Source organism: Lepisosteus oculatus, chromosome 27, assembly GCF_040954835.1.
Source record: "Lepisosteus oculatus isolate fLepOcu1 chromosome 27, fLepOcu1.hap2, whole genome shotgun sequence".
Classification (NCBI taxonomy): domain Eukaryota; kingdom Metazoa; phylum Chordata; class Actinopteri; order Semionotiformes; family Lepisosteidae; genus Lepisosteus; species Lepisosteus oculatus.
The window spans coordinates 1,102,020-1,126,997 of record NC_090722.1 but is presented as its reverse complement, the minus strand read 5'-3'; the positions used below and the strand labels follow the sequence as shown (position 1 = coordinate 1,126,997).

The window sequence follows — 24,978 nt, the reverse complement described above, 5'->3', positions numbered from 1 at the left end:
TTAAACCTCCAGCCATTTGGGTTTCAGTCAAATGAGGAAAAAACCGATTCAACTTCAGTTCTTTTTCATCCAGAATGTCGTGGACAAGTTGTCATGAAGACAGGAAACAAGCTGTTTCACACAGAAATGGCTCCAGCTCATGGTGTATCTGACAAGTATTTTCATATCCATCTGTTTTATTATTATATTAATAATCTAACATATTCCTACTGTATTCTTGTTCTTCATTCAGGCCCCGCCCCCTGCAGATCGCGGCTTCTGATTGGCTGAGTCGCAGGTCCGCGCGCTCGGCGTCTCCGCCTCCTCCGGCTCCGGCTCGCGGCTGCCCGCTCCGCTGAGGGCGCGAGAGGAGCGCAGCCGTTATTTGTGAGCGGCTGTGTGTCGGAGGAGCGATCGTCTCCCTGCGGCTGATCCCTGTGGAGGCGTGTGGGGCTCCTGAGGCGCGGCTCTCTCTGCCTCCTGTCACTGCGGAGAAGAGCCGAGGGCAGACCTGCAGCCCCGCTCCGCCGCTATGAGAACCAGCGGGTCTGCAGGACCGTCAGTCTCGGACCTCCTGCGGCCCAGCGACGGGTCTCTGCTGCTCCCGGCCGCAGGGCTTCACACACCGTGGCGCTGCTGCAGGGCGCTGCAAGACGAGCTGCTTCAAGACCAGATGTGTCGCTGCGGACTGGTTAGAGCACAAGGTCTGTGCGTGAGCGAGCGGAGTGACCATGAGGAGGAGCCGGAGAGCAGATCTGCAGGGCGAGTCTGGGTCACAGGAGGACTAATGAGCAGGCTGTGTCTGGGAGAGGTCTGGCAGGAGACTGGAGTGACAGTAGAAGCCCTGATGAGCGAGTCGTGTGAGAGAGGAGGGAGAGGCGAGTCTGGATGGAGGGAGGAAGGGGTGTCTGACGTCATATCGTGAGCAAGACGCTCCGCTCCGTGTTTTCTGAAACTTTCCGGCTGACACTTTGGAAATCAGACAATTAGTGCTTCTGTTGGTAGAGTTGGGAAAAATCAGAAAGCATATAAAATTGTAATTTTATAATTAAATATAGTGATTATAATGACTTATTAAACGTGAGCGTGACGTCGACACATCGGGATTGTGACGCAACAATTGCGGTCCGGGAAAGCGCTCCGGTGCTGCTGAGTCGCTCAGCGCTGATGCTCGTAGCGAAGAAAACACTTCAGCTCGACACGGCTTGTCAATATTCTCTGTCTTTTCACTGAAGATCCTGGTGGTTTACGGACGAGGTAGGGACCTGCCGAGGCTCCGTATCGCGGATCCGATTGTTCTTGACCTGTTTCTCCTGGGCAGATCGAGCGGTTATTGTGTTAACACTGTGTTCAGTGAGAGGGGGTTAAAAGCTCTTAACCTGCTGGAATTTTATTAAATCCCAGAGTGCAGATCTGAACAGGAATTCATTGCTGCTTCTGTTCCTGTCTCTGCTTTCACTGATGTGAAGAATTTGCTTGTGTTCTCAATATCCCCTGTCTGCCCTTCAGCCTGTTGGGTTGTATTCCAGTAGGACCAGCTGGTTAGAGAGAGTTCTGTGGTGTCTAGTGGGGCTGCACTGGCCTGTCAGCAGTACCTTGACTCCCAGTGTGTGAGAAGCGCCGCCCAGCTCCCTGCTTCACTGTGCTGTTCTACTGGCTGACTGACAGGTCCAAGATGAGCCCGAAGGAGTGCAGCTGTGAGCCCAGCAGGGTGAAGTGGCTCTCCTCCTGTGTGCAGCGCACAGGCTGCCAGTGCCCCGGGCCAGGTATGACACAGCTGGATCTAGACCAGTGCCCCCTGAAGCCAGTCCCCCCACACACTGACTCCTGGCTTCCCTTTCCACTGGGACTCCATCCCTGGGCTCAGCTCTGACTGACCTGAGGGGCTCTTCGCTGTCACCCTGCAGGTCTCCTCAGCTCGAGGCAGGGAAAGCAACAGCAGTCTCTTCATCTTTTCAACTAATGATGATTTGAGCAAAAATAAACAGAAGATTTGAGCTAAAATAATAAGATATAAAATAAAATAATTTAGTATGAGAGTATTTTTAAGAAGACTAAGATCCATGTAAGGTATGAAACTATTGAAAGTGTTTAAAATGAGTAACTCACAGTGGTTATGAAATGAGCTGTGTCTGAGTGATGTACTGCAATTATTCTTTCATTTACATTTAATTGTAACTTTGGGAAAAGCAAATGTATATTGATGAAGATCTGTCCAAGTCCTTTTGACTGGGTGTTAGAGACGCTGAATTAGAGGCTCTAATCCCCTTAGAGCAGCAGAAGGAGGTTCTCCACCTGGGAGCAGAGCTGCTGCCTGATTCTTCTTCAACACTGAGATCCTCTGTTTGCGGAGGAGCAGCTGCTAACAGGACTGATGTGACCCAGAGAGCAGCTCTCTTTGTGGGCTCTTCAGGGTTCAGAAGTCCCAGTGGCTGCAGCTGTTATTCAGGACCATGAAAACAAAACCCTGCACTCTGAAGCCTCCTGCCCTTAGAGCAGATCTGTATTCCTCTCTACTGGAAAACTGTCCGGGGTGAAAGAGTCCCAGCCTTTACGGGCTGTGGATCAAAAATCATTTTCATCTTTCTAATTCTCAGACACGTGTCAGTAGGGTTATAGGTCCCTCAGACAACAGGTCAGTTTAAGAGTTTTCTCCCTAGAAGTCTGTGCTGCGGCGACACCAGTGTTTCCCCTGTCTGTGTGTCTGCTGTAGATGAGGTCCTGGCTGTTCTGGAGGGAATGAGCAGCTCTGATGAGGAATCTGGGAAGCTCCTGATAGAAGAGCTGCTCTCCCTCCTGCAGAGGAACACCAAGGGGACACTGCCAGTCATCCTGGGATTCCTCGAGAGCCCCCAGGTAACATGAAGGAGCTCCCTGCACACCTCCTGACATACTCGTTGCAAACGCACTCTAATCAGGAGCCCAGTGTGCTCCAAGATACTGTCTCTGCTGTTTCTTACAACTATAAGTCAGAAGATAAGCCCTAACGTGTTGTCATCTTGACAGATGTGCTTGAGTGGAAGCCTGGGGTTTCTCTGTGTGTTTCCACTCCCTCGTGTGGTGAGCTGGGGTGGTTCTGCTGTTTCACCCTCAGTGCCCGTTGGCCAGGCTGACTGGCCCTGAAGGAGAAGCCTTTGAACAGACACTCTTGGTGCTGTGATGAGAGCAGCAGTCTCACCCCTGGCTTTGGTTCTTCCCTGCTCTAGGTGACAACTGCCCATCGCTCTGCTGTCCTCCAGGCAGTGGAGAAGCTGCTGCGCAAAACATCTGCGCAGCATCTGGATGAGTCCTTGGCCAAGAGCACCGTCTCGATGGCCTTGAATGAGATGACGATGTCACCGGTATGTAAACCCCTTTTATTCCTGCCTATCGAACTGTTGTCTTGCTATAGTGCTGTGGTCTGTTTCCTTGCCTGTAGCACACATGATGCATCTAATGGAAGCAAATCATTGTATGTTAACTTGTGTGCTCATTGGCTTGATCCAAGCTGCAGCTTCAACTCCAATACTATCGACTCCCAAGACGCTCTGATCTCTTTTTACTGTTGTTTCAGAAATGGCTGCCTGACTGGCAACAGCCAGCCAGCAACATTGTCGTTTGTGTGGTGAGAGACCACTACGACAGTACCATGGATATGGTGCTGTCCTTCTTCCAGCCCGGAGTGCTCCCTCACCACACGCTGCTGAATGCTGTAGGAGATATCTCCCGCAACTGCAGTAAGTTCTGTGCTGCTAATGGGGTGTGATCTGCACAGATATATTCCAGATTTTTTACTGTGCTGTATTTCAAACTTCATGATACTGGTCATATCTGTCCATTCAAGCCCTGATACATGAGCTTATTATGAAGGCTCAGTGTTTGTTACTCATGCCGCTTCTGAGTCTCTAGTGTTATCATGAGCCTTGGTCCCTACCTAGTGTGAAATGTGTTTTCTTTGAAGGTCGTGACATAGCAAGGGATATAGTGAGACTTCTGGACCTGCTGGTGCCTGTTCTTCCCCTTGCTGTGACTGATAAAATGAAGGCAATGATGGCTTTTGGTAAGTGTGCAAGCTGTCTCATTTAGGGGGACAGTTGTTATCAATGCTTGGTTCCACTGGCAATCCACTGACAAGGCCTGTTCAGACCGCTTCCCACTGAACTACAGGACTGCTTTGATGTATCTGAGGAGTGTAGCAGGCTGTTCCTCTCTTGTGTTGTCAGCATTGGAAGGCCTGTATGAGAGCTGGGCAAAATTCCAGGGTCCCGGGCAGTGTGTTCAGGACTGTTCAAGCCAGGTCATCATAAGTTTTGATATAGTGCAAGATGGCTGCCATCTTCTGAGCCAAAGGTATGGATCTTTAATCCAGTGTAGGTTATTTGAACATTCATATGCATCTGATTTCAGATGTTCTGGAGGAAAGATGAGTCTGTGCCATGCAAAAGAGCTGAGTCCAGCAGGATTAGGGAAGGGTTCAGGGTCCAGGGTTCAGATCACAGTAAGCAAGGATAGGGGGCACTTATGAAGCAGGTTTTATTCATTGCTCAAAGCTGTTCTGTCTGTGGTTTTAGACAAGTTTGCTTTTCTGGCATGAACCATCTTCTTGAGGATGATGGTGTTTGTGTTTTGTCTGAAGGTGACGGAGGCCATTGTCTTGGCCCTGGCAGCTATGTGCTGCTGCTCCCTGAGGAGAAGTTTAAGAGTGGAGCTGCCAGCGTGTTTACAGGCCTTCCAGCCACTGTTGAGCTGAGCATGGACATCAGTACATCCAGACTAAAGTAAGGGTGTGACCGATGATGGGCCTTTAGGTGTACAGGGTGGATTGCGAGGGTCCGTTCTTTTTAGAAAATTATTTTGATTCCTTAAATTGTAGATCCAAAACAATCATAGAGCACTTTCCAGTTGCTTGTACAAGCTCCAGTGATGTGCTGGTGAGGCCCAGTGCAGAAGAGGATTATGGTCTGTGGTGCCCCATGTGATTGTGGAAGGGTGTGAACAAGATGGATCTGCCAGGGGTAGAGTCCAGGGGAGGCGTTATCCTGCTCTGTCAGATTTTTGTGTGTGATCAAACTACCAAAATCCTAATGCTAACGTGTTATTGCATACACTGAGAGAGTGAGGCCTCTTGATGAAGCAGCAGTGCCTCTCCAGATTGACTCCAACGTGCTCTTCTTTCAGAGTCTGAGTGTGCTTGTGGGGGCAGCAGTGCCGAAGGCCAGACCAGTGCTGGAATCCCAGCTGGAGCAGCTGCTGACCATGGTCCACGCCCAGGTAATGGGGACAGCAGCCCGCTCACCTGCACAGAGAGACGTCACAGTAGTCAGTAAGAGTGTCTGTCTGAGGGGTGAAGCCCTCAGGAGCCTCATCAATGACAGCAGCTCAGTGCTGTGATCTACCCCTCTCCACAGCTCATGGCAACACAGAAGTGCCATGTATCTGACTGCTGAAGCCCTTATTCATTCAGTTGAACGGATATTGATGACTCGGCTCATTTTATCATGGCATTAGAACAGCAGTCCATGAGAGAGTGTGCATGATGCCCTTGTGGGTGTTGTAAGAGTGCTCTGATGCCTGTCTGGTGTCCCAGGATCTGGCTGTGCTGATGGGGCTGTGTGCCAGTATGCACCTGGATGTGGTGCTGTCTGTGCTGAAGAGACTGGAGATCCAGCTGACTGACCCAGCCTTCCCCTGCAATGAAGGCTCTAGGGTAGGTGTACTGCATCAGAGTCCTGACAGACAAACAGAAGCTGCTCTTAATGTCAGCTTCTACCTACAAGTTTCAGCACCTTGATCTGGATTGTCATGCTTGTTACTGCAGAGTGATTTCACCTGTGCCCTGATTCTGTGCTATGGGCAAGTTGCACTTAAAGCACCTGCAGAGGATCTACTGCAGAGAATGGACACTGACTTTATGGAGAGACTGAGACACCATGTCACCACGAAGGTAGGCAACATGTCCTCCTTTAAGAACAAGAGACCTGACAGAGAGAACCTCACAGCTCCTGTCTGAAGAGTGTATTCAACCACTGATACATTCTTTAATGTGCTTCTCTAACGCAGGGAGGTATTCGTAACAACTCTCAGGCAAAAGTTCTTCCTTATTTGTTCTGCTACTTTCCTGCAGTGTCTGGGTAGACATTGTTAATTATACTTCAACCTGATTGGATTGTTCTGGGGAGGAGGACACAGGGATACAGTGTCCGAGGCTGTCCAGGCTGTGAGTGTCCATCACAGCCCAGGGCTGGTGGAGGTGAGGTGGCGTCTGGGCTGTCAGTGAGTGAGCTTCTGTGTGTCCCCCTGCAGGAGCCCAGTGTCAGACTGAGCCTGTGCCGCAGTGTGGGCATGATGGCACAGGCAGTGCGCAGCGCCAGTCCCTCCGGAGCTCCCAGCTTCCCTGCCAAGGCCAAGCTCCTGGCGACAATGATGGTCAGTGTGTCTGACGAAGCCGCCTGTCTGCTGTTTTCCTACACGGATGCTCTGGACAAGCTGTATCCTGTCACTGTGAATCGGAGAACAGATAGTTTTTGAGAAGTGATTGGACGGGAAACTGTTTTGCTATTGATCAATACAGTTGTGTTTTTAGCTTTTTGGAAACACTGCTCCAGAAGTATTCAGAAAAATGACTCCTTTGTTCACACCTAGTGACATGATCCTGTGTCCTGTCTCTGAAGACAGCACTGAGAACTGCAACAAAGGGGCAGTAGTGGACAACTTCAACAGTCAGTGTAACAGAGCTCATGTGATCTGTCTGAGATTGACCTGCTGTTCTTGTTCCCTGTAGGCTCTTGACCTGCTGCAATTCTTCGGCAGTAGTTACACTCTGGATGACAGCTTGAAAGAGAGTTTGAGGGAGGGGATATTATATCTCGCCGCACAGGACCTCAGACAGACCATCCAGTCCCTAGTGACCCTCACATCTCCCTCTGAGAGGTAGAGCACAATTCTAACAGTGAGAAGCTCTTTGCAATGATAAAAGCATCACAACAACAGCACTGTGTTTTGGCGTCAGTGTTTGTGTATTTTAGCTCTGAGAATGAGTTTGAATGCAGAGCCCTGCACTGACAGCTGGGGATGTTTTTTACAGCTCACTCCCGGAGGTGTGGCAGGTCCTCAGTACCAGCCAGGTGGTCTCGGAGACCGTGAAGGACCTGGCTGATCATCTCGGCCTGATGAGGGAGATGAAGGTGGATGATCCAGAACTGGATGTAAGTGACTATAGAGCCAATCTGCTGGTGTTTCTAACTGAGCAGAGGACAGATAGTCAGACAGCTGACAGCTACAGCACGGAGGTACTGTCTCCCTGTAATATGTCGCTGCCCAAGAGCAGGCAGAGAGACACCAGCAAACAGGCAAGCGGCTGTGTGAGCAAACAGCTCCCTGTTTGCAGCACAGGGACAGGCTGGTGAGCACAGAAAAGCGTGGTGCAGACCAGCAGCCCAAAGCCACGTCCAGAACAGGCCAGATCAAAGCTGGGTGAACACAGAGGCTCAGCACACAGCAAACTCCAAACTCAGAGCTGATGGTAATAAGCACAGTCTGTAAACAGACAGACACAGCACACAAGCACAAGAGGGTAATCTAGACAACAAAGGCAGGGTGAAGCTAGGGGCCAGTATCCGAGGAGCAAAGTCGGAAGACAGGGAGAAGCTCGAGACTTTTGGCCGAGTTCCTGAGCGCTGCCAGACCAAGGGCTTGTGTAGCTTGAACCACCTGAGTCAGGCGTGGTGGACAATTATCTTCAGATGTGGCTGGCTAGCACGTCAATTTTAGCTGTCCCTTCTGCTGACCAGCAGCGACCAGCATGACCCTCCCTCAGTGTAACCCTTGTCCCAGCAGTACTGGGAATGAAGGCTGACTGGTGTCCTCCTGTCTTCAGATCCACAGACACACAGAGGAGCAGCTGGCAGCTCAGAGCTCAGCCCTGACAGAGCAGGAGACCCCAGCTGAGCCAGTTGTTCTGCGGGCTCTACTGGGCTTGATCACTGTCCTGTCCATCGCGGACAAGAGTCAAGCCAAAGCACTGGTGCCCTTTGTGTACTGTAGAGCCAGGCCCTGCTTGGAAAGTGTAAGTTTTTTAGGATGTTCTTTATTCAAATATTGTGTCATTTGTTTTTGTCTATTAAATTTAAATATAACGTCTGTAATTGTAATCAATTGGATATCCATGATTACAGTGTTTGTTCTTTGAGCTACTGAGCTACAGTGACAGTGGGCTCAGACTCCAGCCCTGAGAGGAGAAATAAGTGGTGACAGTTTGTGCGTGTCTGTGTGTAAAGTTTCCCTCTTGTCCTGTGTCTGTGTTACAGGAGAGCCCGGAGGTCCGCAGAGTCACAGTGGTTCTGCTGGGGCAGCTGGTCAGGCTGGGCTCTGAGAAAGCCCGGCTCAACAAGGAGGTCCACAGCTCCCTGGTCAGCGTGCTGCTGAACCTGACTGACCCCAGCCCAGAGGTCATCCAGGTAAAGACACAGAGCTGCCGCTGGCTGGGCTGAGCCTCTGGGACTATGGGTCTTCTCACGTCCTTCTTTGATATTGATACTTGTCACCTATCCAGTGTTTGACCAGCTTTGCAATTGGCGAAGAAAAAAAACCCTACAGTCAGTACGAACTTGTAGCCTGTAAATCTAAACATTCAGAGGGTTACTATCAAGGATGTGTCAAAGGGTTTCAGGGCTGGCTTCTATTTTCTGACATTTGTGTAGTTTCTGTTTAATTTGGGCTCTGTTTCAAGATAAACTGGTTTTGACAATGTGGATTTCCCCAGGCCTGCTGGACAGTCCTACAGCACTTCACCCTGGAATGTGTGCTGTCCATGAAGGAGATGTGCAGGATCCTGGTGAGTGAGGTTCTCCTGGGGCTGGCTTCTGGGCTGCTGGTGAGAGAGGGGAGCACACCCTGCTTTTGGGACACAAACACACAAAGACTTGTGTCAGATTTAGGAAATATATTTGTGCTAAACCAGACTTACACTGAGCACTAATTACAGTGAGTAGCAGTTTATATCCAGATTATAATCACAGTAGTGCTGATGAGTTCATACACTCTCATTAGATGGATTAGAGGTGTTTATGTGTAATGGAGGGCTGTCTCTCACATGGGGGCTCCTGTACAGTAGTAGCGTGCTGTCTCACACTGCCCTGCAATATTCCCTGTGTCCAGATAACGAGTGGGCAGTTCAGCCTGGCCCAGAGGCTTGCACTCCAGGGTGCACAGAGCAGAAGGGCCTGGGTTCGGGAAAGTGCTGCCATCTTCATTGGTAAGAGCTCAGTGACAATGAGAAGAGTGATTGAGGCTCAGTGTAGAGATGATGCTCCACTGGTAAAAGTGAGTTGTGCTGTGGTTAGTGATGAGGGTATTGCCGGGATGGGAATTCAAGCATTAAAACGCTACTCTGTAGGTTTCCCTTGAAACAGGTTTGAGTCTGAAGGTGTTTGATCACTGGGGTTTTCTCAAAGGACTCAGGCTCTGATATGTCACACTAGTAAAAGGCCTCTAGTTAGAAGGCTCTAGTATGTCTAGCTACAGTAGTCTCATTTCGGCAGCAGGACACTGGGCACCACTTTCAGCCTCGTCTGTCTAGTGTTTGAAATGCATTTTTCTGTCAGTAATGAGGCAGGTTAATCAGACTTACCAATGTCACCAGGAAACACATTTCCATGAGCTGCTCTCCATTCAGAGTGTTGGCAGTGTGCGCTGGTGCAGTATCCTGTGTGGTGCTGTGTGTGCAGGAGCTCTGCTGTTCAACCCCTCTGTGTTTCAGGCCTCCAAGTGCAGCAGCTGCAGAGGAGACTCTGCTCTTGTTTCGCTCTGAGAAGAGCTCAGCGAGGTAACGATGCTTGTGTTTTGTGTCCAGTATGTTGACCAGTTGTTCTTGTACAGTATATAATAATTAATAATAATAATTGCTTACACTTATATAGCACTTTTCTGGACACTCCACTGAAAGTGCTTTACAGGTAATGGGGATCCCCTCCACCACCACCAATGTGCAGCCCCACCTGGATGATGCGACGGCAGCCATAGTGCGCCAGAACGCTCCCCACACACCAGCTATCAGTGGGGAGGAGAGCAGGGTGATAAAGCCAATTCATAGATGGGGATTATTAGGAGGCCACGATTGGTAAGGGCCAATGGGAAATTTGGCCAGGACGCTGGGGTTACACCCCTACTCTTTTCGAGAAACACCCTGTTTTTTTTTCTGACCACAGAGAGTCAGGACCTCGGTTTGACGTCTCATCTTAAGGACGGCACCTGTTTACAGTATACTAATGCTAATAGTTTTCACTATACTGGGGCATTAGGACCTACATGGACCACAGGGTGAGCGCCCCCTGCTGGCCCCACTAACACCTCTTCCAGCAGCAACCTTAGTTTTTCCCAGGAGGTCTCCCATCCAGTTACTGGCCAGGCTCACACCTGCTTCAGTGGCTTAGTATTTAGTATTTTAGTATTTTAGAGTCTGTTTAACCAGAAATTCTGGCTGTAGCCTCTCACACCATAGATACGCAGTGTACAGCGTTTTGAGAAGTTCAGAGCATGGAGATGAAAAATGTATAGTTGGGCTGTTTAGCAGGTTTTTGTGGAATTGCACATCTGTAGTTGCTCTGCTTTATTTTATTCTTTTTAGAGACTTGTGCGGTCTGTGAATTACAGTGTGGCCGTTTCTTCCAGCTTCATAGTTTGACATTTTTGACTACTGTTCCTTCTGACAGTGAAGAGAACACAGATGTCACACAGAAAGGATCTCACACTCCTTCTTTAACCCCACTGCATGAGGTCCAGACCTGCTGCTCTGCACAGTGTCTCCTAACTCACACCTGCTGGGCAAGAGCTGGATCAGCACTGCAGCTGTGTGTCAGGAGCTGAGCAGGACTGCAGGACCCCGAGTAACAGCCTCGTCTCTTTCCTTCCGCAGCCCTGAGGATCCTGCTGCAGGACCCAGAGCCGCAGGTGCGGGAGAGGGCTGCTGAAGCCATGGGGCTCTTCACCCGGCCCTGAGCAGCACTCTGGAGTCGGGGCGCCCCTCCCCAGCCACTGCAGAGACACCTGGGCGCCCCAGCTCAGTCTGGACCAGACAGCACACCTCTCTCCCACACACACACATTTGTGTTTAAATAAATTACACAGCATGTACAGAAGCTGGTTTTCATTCCAGAATGTATGAATGGTGCTGAACCAACACTGAAGTGTATGAAGCGCTTTTCTGTCTTCAGTCTGCAAGTGTTCAGACAGGAGAAGCTGGAAACAAGCTGTTTCACACAGAAGTACAGAATACAGAGCAGTGAAGTGCAGGAGAGAGACAGAGGGGCGCAGGAGAGCTCAGGTGATTCAGCTTCAGCCCAAACCGGCGAGTCTGTCCACCCATCAGTCCGCTGACCTCCTGCGGCACAGCGGCAGGTCTCTGGCTCTCCTGGTCCACAGGGATTTCTCACACCGCCGCCCTGCTGCAGTGTGCTGGGAGTCGAGCTGCTCTGAAAGTGCGATTTGCTTTTACAGATTGTTGAGAGCACGAGGTCTGTGTGTGAGGGAATCAAGTAGGACCATTATAATGCACTGTATAGCAGACAGATCTGTCTGTTGCAAATCTAGATCATTCTTTCATACAATCGGTGCAGCAAATGAACATGAATTGTCTTGGTTTGGTTTGGTTGGAGATTTTTATGATCAGGAAAAGCCACGGTGATGGTGTAGCGTGAAAGACAAAGCAGGAGGTCTGTGGAAAGTGGGAGGAAGCCGCACTCTGAAGTGATCGTGGGGAGACGCATGTCTGAGGTCATGTCATAAAGAAGAAGCGCTGCTCTGTGTCTTCACACACTTTCCAACTGACACTGGAAATAAGAGAACCATTTGCTTGTGGGGAGAGCAGGAAGAATACTAAGTTGTATAATAACTTTCAATCAATTAATAATATTAATGATTATAATCACTCATGCGCATGTGTCACGTAGTGGCACCAGGATTGTGACGTAACATTCGGCAGTCAGGAGCGCGTTCCAATTTTACTGACTTAAAGAGCTCAAGTACGAAGCGAAGAAAAAATCTCACCTTCTGAGCTTCTTTTTCCACTGCGGATTCAAGAGTCATAGCTGTTTACTGGACTAGGCAGGGACGTGCTGAGGCTCGGTCATACAGATCGGATTGTTCTAGTGTTGTTTCTCCTGGGCAGATCGAGTTATTACTGTGGGAACATGACTGTCTGAGCAGGAAGGAGTTCAAGCCTCTTAACTTATGGGTGGTTTGTATTCACTAGAAGACTATGTACAGAGTGCAGATCTCAGGAGAAATGAATTGTCGCTTCTGTTCATGAAGTGCAGGACTTCCTTGCGTCTTTCATTTCCCCATTCTGCCAGTTAGCAGAGGTGGATTGTATTCCAGTACAAGAAGTTGGTAAAAGAGAGTTCTGTGGTACCTAGTGAGTGTTGCTGCTGGCCTGTGAGCACTACGTTGACTTGTCACGAGCGTGAAGCCATGTCCAGCTCACGTCTTCACTGTGTTGATAATTTTAAATGCCAGAAATGTTTAGTTATAGTAGAGTTGTAGGACAGAATTCCCATTTTGGAGGGGTGCATTAGCACACTATTAGATATTAACCAGGTTGAGGGAAGGATAGATTCAGCTCAGTCAGAACACTCAATCATTTCAGAAGTGGCTGCAGTCCCTCCTGGCCCAGCTGTCTCCAGGTCAGCGCCGGCACCAGCAGCAACCACACATGAGCCCTGGGTCGCAGACAGGGGTCTAAGAGCTCAAGGACTAGACCCCCTGCACACCAGTCACCAATCAGACTCAACAATAGGTTCTCTGCTTTAGGCAGTGCGTCTGTTGATGCAGATAAGGTGCTCATAATTGGCGACTCGATAATTAGGAATGTTAGAAATCCTAACCATCACAAAGCAGTGGTCTCTGTAAAATGCCTTCCTGGGGCCTGAGTTTCTGACATTGAGGCGAAACTAGACACATTTTCCAGTAATGAATCTTCCACCTTGGTTGTTCACGCTGGAACAAATGATATAAATGTGCAAAAGAGCACAAAGAAACATTTCGGAATTTAGTTGTGTCTGGTCCCTTACCAATCCTATACAGAGGGGACGTACCCTATAGTAGGCTATACTCCCTAAATCACTGGTTGCATACAATAGAATAACCTTTATTAATAATTGGGATATTTTTTGGGAATGGCTTTTATAAATGGGACGGTCTCCACCTTAACCAGAGGGGATCATTAATTCTATCCCAAAATATAGCAGAGAAGCTGCTTGCTTGACTACTAAGAGCACCAACCAGGCCTCAGCCATGTGATCTTAAATCGCGTGCTGTCTGTACTCCCAGCTCTAGTTCACCTCCTGTACCGACCCAGGTTCTCTACCACACGGCATCCCATCAATCACATTACTATCCAGAACCAGCTATGAGTGTGAATAGACAGAGTATTGCAACTATCACTAGACCTAGATTAGAATTCAGACGTTCCTTTAGGGGCTCCTGTGTTGACAATTTAATTTCCATTCCACTGGAAATTAAACCTAAAGGAAGGTAAACCTAAATCAGTTAAAACATGAAACTACCATAAAATGCTCACTGTTAAATGTTCGCTCACTAGGCAACAAATCAGTTCTGGTTAATGATATGGTTCTTGACACCAACTCTGACCTCTGCCTACTAACAGAAACCTGGTTTCGACCCACTGACACTATTCCTTTAGTTGAAGTCTCACCTAATGGCGAAACTTTTTTACAGAAAGCTCTTTGCTCAGGGCATGGAGGTGGCCTAGCAGCCATCTTCAGTGAGTCTCTGAGAATTGAATTAAAAACTATTAATGACTTTCACACATTTGAAACAATGCTCCTTAAAATAGCTCCCGAATCATCTACATACATTCTTTTAGTGTACAGACCCCCCGGTAGATCCCATCCCCACTCAGCTAGTCAAAGATTCCTTCGAAGTACTGGCAGGACCTATAATTAGTATGATGAACACGTCCCTTGCATCAGGTGTTGTACCTGATCAATTTAAGGTAGCGGTTGTTAGATCGATATTGTTCTCTCTTTACATGCTGCCGCGAGAGAAGGAAAACATGAAAACATAATATTAACTTTCATTCATATTCTGGTGACACTCAAATATACATTTTGTTTACACCAAATGACAACTCTTCTCTTATCACTTTAGTTAATTGCATTAATGAAGTAAAGATTAGGATGTGTGAAAACGTGTTACTCAACTGACGTTCTATTGTTTGGAGGCAACAATACTGATAGGACTACTATAACTTCAGCACTTAACTCAGAGGATTTAAAAATTTGCCTCAAAGACTCTGCACGTAACCTAGGCGTCATATTAGACACAAGGCTCTCATTTAACTCTCATGTTAAAACAGTATCTAAAACATGCTTCCTATAGTTTAGAAATATCACAAAACTAAGGCAGTTCCTCTCCACTCAAGACAGAGAGAAATTCATACATGCTCTTGTAACAGCAGGTTAGATTACTGCAATGCCTTACTATCAGGGAGCACATATCGCACTTTCAACACCTTACAGCGAATTCAGAATGCAGGAGCTAGAATCGTTACTAGGAGATGAAAGTACAACCATATAACCCCCATACTTAGCTCTCTTCATTGGCTTCCTGTCAGGTACAGGGCGGACTTCAAAATCCTTCTACACAGTACTTACTTACAAGGCTCTCAGAGGTCAGACACCTGTCTTTCTAATGGCACTTATTAATGTATACCACCCAAGTCGCCTGCTTAGTTCACAGAATGCAGGTCATCTTCATATTCTATGAATTAATAAAATAACAGTTGGCTGTAAAGCCTTTGGTTACAGGACCCCTATCTTATGGAACAGTCTCTCACTCTATATTCAGGATGCCGAGTCAATCTCAGTATTCAAATCCTAGCCTATTTGCTTACACTTATAAATAAAAAAATATATTTCTGGACACTTCACTCAAAGTGCTTTACAAGTAATGGGGATCCCCTCCACAACCACCAGTGTGCAGCCCCACCTGGATGATGCACCAGTACACTCCTCACATACCAGGTCTCAGTGGGGAGGAGAGCAGAGTGATGAAGCCAGTTCAGAGATGGGAATTATTAGAAGACCATGATTGGTAAGGGCCAGGAGGAAATTTGGTCAGGACACTGGGGTAACACCTCTACTCTTTTCAAGAAATGCCCTGGGATTTAGAATGACCACAAAGTGTCAGGATCTCACTTTACGTCTCATCCAAAGGACGGTGCCTTTTTACAGTATTTACAGTAGGAGGAAGTTTGACTGAAGAGAAAGCGACTGCTTTATTCTGCTATCGAAACCACGCAAAATATATGCACACATGAGGAGACCGACGGAAAACGTACACAGTTTAGGGTGGTAACTCATTAACTACAGGCTATAGACTTATAAAGCTACACAGGACACTAAAGCTACTATAACACTATTTACATCAGCAGGGTCAGCTGCTGGTCATTGTGCTGACCCTCAGACTCCCCCCGGCTACAACTCCCAGCCTGCTTCGCGGTACCCTGAGTGCCTAGGTGTGCTTCATCCTCACCACCGGGCGAGGGCCCTACAATATATTTTAGATTACAAAATATAAACGCGGGAGCTGAAAAAGAATCTTGCAACCGATCTTTTCCGCAATTCGAAAAAAACTACACCAGAAATCCTAAATCAAAGCCGGGATCCAGGAGCCGTCGTTCAAAGCAGAAAGCCAGGAGTCTGAAACCGAGGAGTGTACTTTCCGCAATCCAGAGACCGCAGGTCCAACAGGGACAAGCAGTTCCAAGCCAAAGAGGTGTAAACGAGAACAAGCGAAAAGCAATAATAAAGCTCACATGGACTCCGAGCGAGGAGGTCAGGGAAGACTGTGCTTCAGTGTATAATGAGATGGTGGTGTGGTGGTGAATGAGTGATCCGGTAGGTTTCCTAATTCAGCGTGGTCTACGCAACAGGGAAGCGGGGATCATAACAAGTAGCAAAGGAGCATTTTTTTCAAACATCGGCTGTATAGAGCCCTGTTACTCAGGAGTTAGTCAACGAGGCTCCCAAGTAGAGCTGGGTGTTGTAACTTGGGCATTTCTATTCACCTCCTCCATCTGAGGGTTTATGGCAGAAACTAAACTACACTTTGCCCAATACACAGCTCATCTGTGCTTCAGAATGGAATGTGTTCAACAACTGTACAGAATAGTATGTCTTCCAGGGCTCCTTTTTGGTGGAAGGAAAATAATTCCCTCTTGCAAACAGGTTTCCTTTTCCTGCAGGTGTCACTCATCTAACATGCTTTATGCTCAGCTGCTGAATGATACACATCTGCTGTAGTCTTACCTGGCTGCTGCTTGAACTCAGTGTCTTACTGATACAAACTCCAGAGAGGCTCTTTCCATTCAGACTGATATAACCTCTGACACCACCTTTTGTTTGTGTAACCATGGAGAGTATCAATATCAATTAATTCTTTCGCACAATGTGTTTTACAAGAGTCTTGTACATACATCGTTAGATATATATATACTGTAGGACAAGTTATTTTATAGGCTACAATACCATATAATAATCCAATGTAAAGTATTGCAAAAGAAAAAGTCAATATACAGAGGCACTGTCTATACTTTACACATGCAAAAGCTTTTAACATTGCACTCTTTCAGTAAGAGTGGTCTCACAAAGGACACGGAGATTTGCCACTCTTCACAAAGCGCTGTCCATTGTTCTTGAAAAGCTTGAAATTCCCCATGATCTGCAATTTTTTTTGCTGCAGTAACATTTTCACATATTGTTGTCTGTTAACATGGAACAAGAAAGCAAAATATTTATTAAAAAATAAATATTGTAGTATTATTTACTGAAGATATTTCCTATTAGTGACTTGGTCAGTGACTTGTACAGCTGTTCAGCTCATTGTAAGCCACCATTAGTTCTATAAGCAGGTCAAAGCCACAGTCAAGTCTATATTTGTGAGCTTATTTGGGGAGCTGCTGGGATGAGACAAGACCTTTTCTCCTGACATCAGTCCAGCAGAACTGTGGACCAGCTCTCACATGGGATCAACAGAGACTTCACTAACTCACTGCTGAGGTTCAGGCAGAATATCCCACAGTGTTGACCTCTCACAAACATGCGTTTTTATTTACAGGTCAGACATTGTTAAGCAAGATGTTCTCAATTTGAAAATTTTAGCTGTTCTATGTTCAATTTACAAGAGTTGATCTGTTTAACAATCTTGTGCAATGACCTCACATCTCTAGACAACTAATATCAGAGTTTGTTTCCTGCTTTTCTAGGCACACAGAGCTGTCTGTTAATCACATGAAGGACACCTGATGTCAGGAACTAACGAGGATTAGAACAATATCCACTGGTGCTCTAATAATGTTAGACACCAGATATTGCAATAGAAGTCGTAGGTCGACTGCATTATTTTAAAACTAATTTGACTAAAATCTCAAATTAAATTGAAGATATATCTGTTTCTCCTTTATGTGACAGGTGCAGATCTTCTGAAGGCTGTGCCCCAAGTTATATAAACTTTAGGTAGAAATATTTCAGTGGTACTCAAAGGTGTTTGGGAAGAATATACCCCAGACCCTGAATTAGCACTCTCTGATTGTTCAGCGACAATGTTCACATTAACCATCAGCACTGGCGTTTGGAATAATTGTGGCTGAACAAAATTGCTTCTATAGCACAAGCAATCTGGAGCCATGCCATGAGATCTGGGGCCCTTTTCCTCAATATATTTAAAAACATAGAGCTTTGTTGTTGTTGTGTGATTATGGCTGTTGCAAATTTTGACTTAACAAGAAAACTGTTAAAAAGGCAGCAGCAAATTTGAGGATTTTTAATCTATTGTCTGTTTTTCATGTTTCTCATTAAAAATATCAAAGCTTTTTTGAAGATCCCAGAGAAGTCTATCCAGAGGCCAGTCAGCCAAGCAGCAGTGCCACCTAGTGGTCAGAAAGCTGAGCACAGACGGGTAGGACTATAACGAGATGAGGGATAATGTGGGAAAAATTATAAAGCAAATATTGTTAGGATACATAGTTAAGTGTAACATTTAAATAAGGAGATGCTATACAAAAACTGTACCACTAGTAATGCTTCATTTCAAATTTGCTGTCTGTTGCAACAAAGTTTTTGCTCTGGAATCAGCCCAAACTGTGAAGAGTGACCAGATACATTCTCAGGTTCACGTGATTGTCCTGCACTGTTCAGGGGCCCAATTTATGTATTGAAAATCCTGAAGGGCAACAACAAATCTACTGTATGACCTTCACCTTCCTTTCTGGAAACAGGAGTCACTTCACAAAGTGTGGTCAAAAGTACTGTGTGGAACCATATTGTTGCAGTTGGTAATGATCTTTTACAAAAACAAATCTCAATGACATTGTATCAGCAATTGTTACATACTCAGCCTACTTTAAAAGTTTAATTCTACATTAAAGATAAATGGAAAAACTGATTACAAGTAAGGAAGCAAAAATGTAAACAGGCACCTGAAAAAAAGTCACAGTTGAGTGGACTGTACACAATACTGCTTCACTTGACTACAAATGCACACACACAACTTGGTAAAGTACTAATAGGTGTTATTTTTGTAATGTGTTGTAGGTATTCATATGGCAACTGCATTTTCAATTGTACAAGTTCACCAAGCCACATCCCACTCAACTAGTTACAGCAATGAAGTATCACACCTAAACCTGAGTTAAACCTCAGGTGAGTATTCAACCATGAATATGAACTCAGCTGTAAACAAAAAAAAAAAAAAGCACCCAGTTAACATGGTTAGGGATGTAATAGAAAGTTAAGACCAAGTGCTTTGCACTGACACATTATGGGAACAAGTGTTACACTGAAGTGGTTTAGGGTTAAGAGAGTGAAAGGCCTTGAGGACCCCAGTCACAGCCTCAACTTACATCCCTGTTTAGGGCCACTGGAAAAGACCGATCAGTGATGCTCCCCAAGAAACATGGGGGCACTCTAGCTAATCCAGTCATGCACAAAACTGGGACTAAGCCACTGTGGAAAGAGACTAGGTGTTTCATTATCTTTCAGGCAAAGGGCCATGTGAGTAGAGGGCTTTCAGGTGTGGATATTAATGCCTAATGGGACATGCCAGGTAGTCTTCCTCATTAAATCAGGAAGACTGGTTTTAAGTTCATTAACCAATTTGAAGCTACAGAATTAGACACCACAGAAGAACAGGGTCTTTCAGGCATTTTTATTGCAGCACAGAGAAAACCCAAGACGGGCATTAGTGCCTCATTCCACTCGGAACCCTTCATGCAGCCCAGTCATGCCCGTCACTTTCCACTCAGGACCAGACCACACAGGCTGCTCAGACCTGGCACCTCTGGACTCGGCCATCTTTGCACACAACCCAGAGGATTCCTCGGTCATAGGACACATGCCTGGCCACACCAGCTGCCCTTAGAGCCCACCAGCTCCTGCCAAAGGGGTTACAGGCATCAACACCAAGCCTGCAGGAAAAGGAACAGGGTTAGAGCAGCCTAGAATTAGGACAGTCATTCATGCAACCATGTGCATTAAACCCTCCCCCAGCTCACCTCTTGAAGACCACTCCATTCCTGTTCACCCCATACACACTGCCATCTGAGCCCACCTCCACCAGGGACAGGGAGCCCTGAATGGGGTACCACCTGTCAGAGCCTTTGCAGGAATCCCCACTCACATCCAGCTTGACGAAGATCTGGTCCAACCTGTTCACTCCCCAGCAGCCAAAAGGTCCACAGGAATAGTACTTGAGGGAGCCCACAACAGGAGTCCAGGGGATGTTGCCCTGGCCAGCATACTGCAGCACAGGCCCGCTGTTCAGGCAGAAGATGGAATTGGCAGCATTGACACCAACCACGAACTTGTCTCCACCAGCATCAATCTGGATGAGGGAGCCTGCAGAGGAGAGCAAGAAACAGCTGTTCTCAGCAGGGGGCAGTGCAGTGCTCATTCCTCAGTATTGGTCATGAACACTTGAGGAATGAAAGATGTTCTGGCTGAAAGCAGCCACTAACTATGGATAAACTTGAAAGCTACCATTTCTAACCCATATAGATCAGCTGCAGCCTCACCTGGCTGTACTTGGATCCACCTCCCCCGAAGCCACTTGAACACAAGGCTTGCGAGACTCACACTCCAGAGCCCTGCTGGCCCCACACTCACATGTTTCCCCTTCATGGCCAGAGAGACCCAGCTGTTGCCCTGGTAGCTGACCAGGTTGTCTGCATTGTCGACTCCACACACCCTTCCAGCACCAGCATCTACCTGCTTCAGACTGCCAGGCACAGCCCGACACTGCAGGGCTTCAGCCACAGCCACTGGGAAGGAGAGGACACCACTGGGTCAATGATCATGTGGAAGCAGCCTGGGCTGAGGGCAACATAGGATCATGAGCATCCGACACGGAGGGACTAAGTCAATATACGAGGAGAGAAGAAACAAGCCAATAGGGTGTTAATGAATCAGCAACAACCACAAGTGAACAGAGCTCCATACACAGAGAATCAAAGGTTTGCAGAACTTCAAGAGCACACAAACATCCATGTCATGGATTTAACACTCAGGCAGCATCTATACTCAAGATCAAATGCCTATACTGAAATCCTTAAATACTAGCAGCATGCAGTTAATCCTCCCATCTGCCTTTATGCTGCTCCTTTTAGTCAAAGTAAGAAACCCAAACCTTACCTAGAAAGAATCCTACAAGCAAACACAACACACAGCCTCTCCCTTCCATGTTGATGAGTGATCACACAAACCTCATGTATGGTATAAACCCCCCACAGTGGCCTTTATATACTCAAGACTGCTGGGCTTCAACTCCTACACACACCTGTCTAACCAGGTGTTAAATTGTGAACCATAACGAGCTGCTGATTGAATCACTCAAGTATCAATTACAGAAGACATCATTAATTATTTTCTTTCCATAGACCTTATCCTCAGGGTTTAGGAATCATGGCGACAAGAACTGAAATTGAAGCCCAGTGCTTCAGATAGTCATGAGCTGGATTAGTACTAATACCAGCAGTGACATCCTCCAGTAGTGCAGGTCAGGGGTGGTCTAAATTAGATAACGAGACAAATAGTTTCATTGCAAAGCTGAATGTTTGGTTACTCTTGCTCTTTGTCATGAGATATTTTTTTTCATTTCAGATTTGATCTCCCAGATTAAAGATTACATTTTTCTGAGCAATTAGAGGAAAATATCTGGGCCCTAGACTGAAATATTCCAAGTCCAGTGTTGTTTTCTCAGTTAATGTCATGTGGGAGAGGATTAGTGATAATTAAAATCTATGAAAGCACAAGTTCCTGCATTCAGAATGGGGAATTAATGATACTGTAGCTCTTAAAGCACTTAATTCACGAGTGACCATTTGGACAGCACAGTGGTGTGGATTAAGGACTGCAGCCTCACAGTTCCTGGGGTTGATGTCCAACTGAATTTCCTGCTGTGTGGAGCTTGCATGTCTTCCATGTGGATTTTCTCTATGGGATGTAATGGAAAGTTACTGAAAAAAAGTGTTTTATCCTAAATATGTCTGTTTACGGGCAGAGCTGTGTTGTAAAAGCAGCTGGATTCTTAGAACAAAGTGTGATTGTACCCAGCGAGTCAAGGCCATGGAATGTTCTAAGAATATGTTGATCTCTGTCCCAGCAAAAAGGCGATGGGTAACTGCACGTAGCTGTCTTCTCTGTCCTAAGCCTAAGACCTATAAGGACTGGAAAATGACTGTCTCGCCTGTCTTTGTTTTACCAACCTACCATAATGAAGTAAACAAGTTGAGGTGTTGCACCAGCTAAGTGTATAAAATAAGGGACCTTTTCCTATTTTACTTTGAAAATCAGCTCTCACTTGCTGCACAGACTGGTGGTTGCTGTTTTTCCCTATTGCGCAATATGAATAAATGCATTACTGAGTGAATGAGAACACCTCTCCTGGCTCGTCTTTGATAAAATTCCAAGACAGGGACCAGTTTGCTGCCAATTTAGAAAGGCATCCTGGCTTTTCAAAGTAGTTTACATGTATGTAAAAAGTTATGTCAATGATTAAAAAATTGCAGCTTAACACATACAACACAGCAACAGTGTAACGAATGATACAATAATAATAATACTATACATACAGTACAATCAGTACAGTGAGAAGTGCACTACGAAGAGTTACTCACAGTGCGGACACACAAAGAACAGAACAGTACACAAATTGCACAATATAAATATGAATATAAATGTATTGCACAGGTCCCTGGCATATATTGCCCAAAAACGGTTTTAAATGGGAAAAAGAAAAAGAACAGCTGTATCAGTTTACTGTTCAGTCCAGAAACAGGTCCCTGTCAATGTTGCCTCTGCCCAGACACACAGTGGATGCGTTGTACAGTCTTATGGCAGAAGGCAAGAATGACCTCCTGTAGCGCTCCCTGTCGCACCGTGGTTCGATCAGTCTATTGCTGAACGTGCTCTTCAATCTCACAAGCATGTCATAGAGGGGATGGGAGACGTTGTCCATGATGGCCTCTAGTTTGGACACCATTCTCCTCTTGGCCACTACCTCCAGGGGGTCCAGGCCAGACCCAATGACAGAGCTTGCTCTCCTGATGAGCTTGTTCAGCCTGTTAGAATCCACTGCTCTAATCCCAGGGTCCCAGCATACCACTGCGTAGAAAATGGCGCTCGCCACCACCAACTGATAGAACATATGTAGCATCTTCCTACATACATTGAAGGACCTGAGCCTCCTCAAGAAGTAAAGTCGGCTCTGACCCTTCTTGTAGATGGCCTCGATGTTCTTAGACCATTCTATCGTCAATGTGCACTCACAGGTACTTGTACGAGTCCACCATCTCCACGCCACTCCCATGGATATAGACAGGAGTATGTTTGACGCTTTTCCTCCTGAAATCTACCACCAGTTCCTTCATCTTTGTTACATTCAATTGCAGGTGGTTCTCCCCACACCACTCCACAAAGCTGCTGACCTCTTCCTCTGCACTCTTCCTCCTGCCCATTCTTGATACATCCCACTGTAGCGGCAAGGCTTATTAAAATACAGGAATTAAGTTTGCTGCTCCCTTGCCAGTCCCTCTCTCCTTCATCTCAGTGGTGCTGGATACAGAGAGGCCATTCCAGTTAGTTCACATTTAAGGTGTTTTTCTAGCCGATAGAGTGTCCTGATAAGGAACAACTCCCAAAGCTGAGATTCTCCAGCAACCCTAATAAAAGGTCATCTCTTGCGCCTTACTGTCTGGGAGAGTCTTATTCAAAGTTGTTTACAACCCTAAGGTCAGAGTGCATTGTTACCTATCCTCAGCCAATCAGGAACTGGTAGGGCAGGTTTAGCCCACGTGGGTCTCGAATGCCCACAGAACTTTCAACCAATGAACGACCGTAGTTCCTCCAGGTAAAATAGGCAGCACAGGGCTTCCTTGGGGCGCCTCCCGGACATTCTCAGACTCAGGTCCTCCTGGACATCCTCAGACTCAGCTCGTACCACCTCGTAACGGCCAGTGTGTCCGAGAGTCAGAACGTCACTTCAACAAGTGAACTACGGTCAGAACTGTGGACAGCTGAATCTGTGGAATCAGGACTTGCGCTACATCAGGAACGAACCGGTCTTCTTCCTGTCTAAAGAGTGTGACCTGCTTGGACCCACAGTCACTTTTCTCCTGTGGACAAACTCTGCTAGTTTCAGCCAACACTAACTAGCCGGTCTTCAGAGAGCATCAGCAGAACACCGCAGCAGAAATCTCTCCCACTTTTCTCTCGCTGAACCAGCACTGCCTGGCACCGAGCCAGAGAACGCCGATTGGACACAGCAACAAGCCTGCAGCTGTTTGTGTCCGCGGGAGATCTGAATCCACACAGATTGGATGAGTATTCAATATTCTGCATTACAGCTCCAGAATTCAATTGTTACCTCAACCTGAGATTATATCAATTTAATTCCTATGAGTGATGTACTTGCTTTTGAGTATTTAGTGTAGAAGTTGTAATCCAAGTTCATTTACAAAACGGTCTAAATGAATGATATACTGAACGTATATCCCTCTTGGTTTGTAACTCTTCATGACTGAATATATACCTTTTGTATTCTGCGAACCCTCACAATAAGATCTGTTATGTTTATATGCACATTTTATGTATTAATAAATGTATTGTGGTGTATTAGTATCCGTGTGTGCGTTGCTGAGTATCCCTCTGGGTCGGTCTTATAATAGCCATCAAAGAATCATTTTGTGACTTAATGCTACAATTAATAATTGTCCCAGTAAATGCACAAAACCCCTACATTTATTGGTGTCTTATGAGAGGATGCCTACCCCACAATTACACAATTGCAGCACATCTGAGAACATCTGCAGGTGGCATGACTCTGAGTTGTATTTAAAGTCCAAAGTATAGAGGGTGAAGCGGAACGGAGAAAGAACTGTCTCTGAGGAGCCCCTGTGTTACTTACTACCTGTTCAGACACACAGTTCTGAAGTCTCACAGACTGTGGTCTGCCTGTCAGATAGTCAGTGATCCACAAGATCATGGAGGCACCGACTTGTATCTCCTCCAGCTTCCTCCTTAGAAGTAAGGGCTGGATAGTATTGAAGGCACTGGAGAAGTAAAAAAAAATAATCCTTACAGTGCTGCCAGCCTTGTCCAGGTGTGAGTAGGCCCTTAGCAGCATGTAGATGATTGCAACCTCCACACCAAAACTGGGCTGGTAGGCGAACTGTAGGGTGTCCAGTGATGAACTGACCAGGGATCTCAGGTGGGACAAGACCAGCCTCTCAGTGTCTTCATGACGTGAGAAGTCAGCTCTACTGGTCTGTAGTCATTGAGGACAGAGGGGCACCCTTTCTTTGGTACTGGGACTAGGCATGATGTCTTCCAGAGCACAGGGACTCTCTCCAAGCACAGTCTCAGGTTGAACAGTTGCTGGAGCACTCCACTCAGCTGATCCGCACAAGCCCTCAAAACTCTGAAACAGACGTCATCTGGTCCTGTGGCCTTA

The 24,978-nt window shown here is 46.6% G+C and overlaps 3 protein-coding genes across 9 annotated transcripts; 2 read left to right on the top strand and 1 right to left on the bottom strand.

Annotated features, from left to right (window-relative positions):
• The first annotated feature begins 304 nt into the window (after positions 1–304).
• Positions 305–4,740, top strand: LOC138225402 (maestro heat-like repeat-containing protein family member 1). Its single transcript, XM_069185519.1, has 8 exons — positions 305–1,236; positions 1,509–1,745; positions 2,693–2,835; positions 3,186–3,320; positions 3,533–3,695; positions 3,920–4,018; positions 4,182–4,308; positions 4,626–4,740. The coding sequence occupies exons 2-8, from the start codon at positions 1,655–1,657 to the stop codon at positions 4,738–4,740; spliced, it is 873 nt and encodes a 290-aa protein (XP_069041620.1). The 5' UTR covers positions 305–1,236; positions 1,509–1,654.
• A 152-nt stretch (positions 4,741–4,892) lies between these two features.
• On the top strand, positions 4,893–11,093 carry LOC138225236 (maestro heat-like repeat-containing protein family member 1). 6 transcript variants are annotated; one of them, XM_069184754.1, is made up of 12 exons: positions 4,893–5,229; positions 5,546–5,665; positions 5,777–5,902; positions 6,262–6,384; positions 6,740–6,888; positions 7,043–7,163; positions 7,835–8,023; positions 8,265–8,414; positions 8,720–8,791; positions 9,115–9,279; positions 9,716–9,781; positions 10,668–10,856. In XM_069184754.1, the coding sequence occupies exons 1-11, from the start codon at positions 5,215–5,217 to the stop codon at positions 9,764–9,766; spliced, it is 1,281 nt and encodes a 426-aa protein (XP_069040855.1). In that variant the 5' UTR covers positions 4,893–5,214; the 3' UTR covers positions 9,767–9,781; positions 10,668–10,856. The 6 variants fall into 6 exon arrangements, with proteins under 6 accessions (XP_069040855.1, XP_069040857.1, XP_069040852.1 ...); XM_069184753.1 differs by lacking the exon at positions 10,668–10,856 and adding an exon at positions 10,871–10,960 and having other exon boundaries at positions 4,894–5,229; XM_069184755.1 differs by having other exon boundaries at positions 4,895–5,229; positions 9,115–9,211.
• An 8,071-nt stretch (positions 11,094–19,164) lies between these two features.
• LOC138225239 (fish-egg lectin-like) lies at positions 19,165–20,768 on the bottom strand. 2 transcript variants are annotated; one of them, XM_069184764.1, is made up of 4 exons: positions 20,661–20,768; positions 20,045–20,290; positions 19,526–19,868; positions 19,165–19,438 (listed from the first exon to the last, which is right to left on the bottom strand). In XM_069184764.1, exons 1-4 carry the CDS (start codon positions 20,707–20,709, stop codon positions 19,297–19,299), a joined length of 780 nt encoding a protein of 259 aa, XP_069040865.1. In that variant the 5' UTR covers positions 20,710–20,768; the 3' UTR covers positions 19,165–19,296. The 2 variants fall into 2 exon arrangements, with proteins under 2 accessions (XP_069040865.1, XP_069040866.1); XM_069184765.1 differs by having other exon boundaries at positions 19,326–19,438; positions 19,651–19,868.
• Between the last annotated feature and the right edge of the window lie 4,210 nt (positions 20,769–24,978).

Coding starts and splice junctions, on each gene's coding strand:
- LOC138225402 (XM_069185519.1), top strand. CDS start 1,655: ATGAGCCCGAAGGAGTGCAGCTGTGAGCCCAGCAGGGTGAAGTGGCTC. Junction 1,746..2,692: donor CTGCCAGTGCCCCGGGCCAG/GTATGACACAGC, acceptor TGTCTGCTGTAG/ATGAGGTCCTGGCTGTTCTG. Junction 4,309..4,625: donor TGCCATCTTCTGAGCCAAAG/GTATGGATCTTT, acceptor TGGCCCTGGCAG/CTATGTGCTGCTGCTCCCTG.
- LOC138225236 (XM_069184751.1), top strand. Junction 8,024..8,264: donor CCAGGCCCTGCTTGGAAAGT/GTAAGTTTTTTA, acceptor TCTGTGTTACAG/GAGAGCCCGGAGGTCCGCAG. Junction 8,415..8,719: donor CCAGCCCAGAGGTCATCCAG/GTAAAGACACAG, acceptor GGATTTCCCCAG/GCCTGCTGGACAGTCCTACA.
- LOC138225239 (XM_069184764.1), bottom strand. CDS start 20,709: ATGGAAGGGAGAGGCTGTGTGTTGTGTTTGCTTGTAGGATTCTTTCTA. Junction 19,869..20,044: donor GTGGATCCAAGTACAGCCAG/GTGAGGCTGCAG, acceptor TCTCCTCTGCAG/GCTCCCTCATCCAGATTGAT. Junction 19,439..19,525: donor AATGGAGTGGTCTTCAAGAG/GTGAGCTGGGGG, acceptor CTTTTCCTGCAG/GCTTGGTGTTGATGCCTGTA.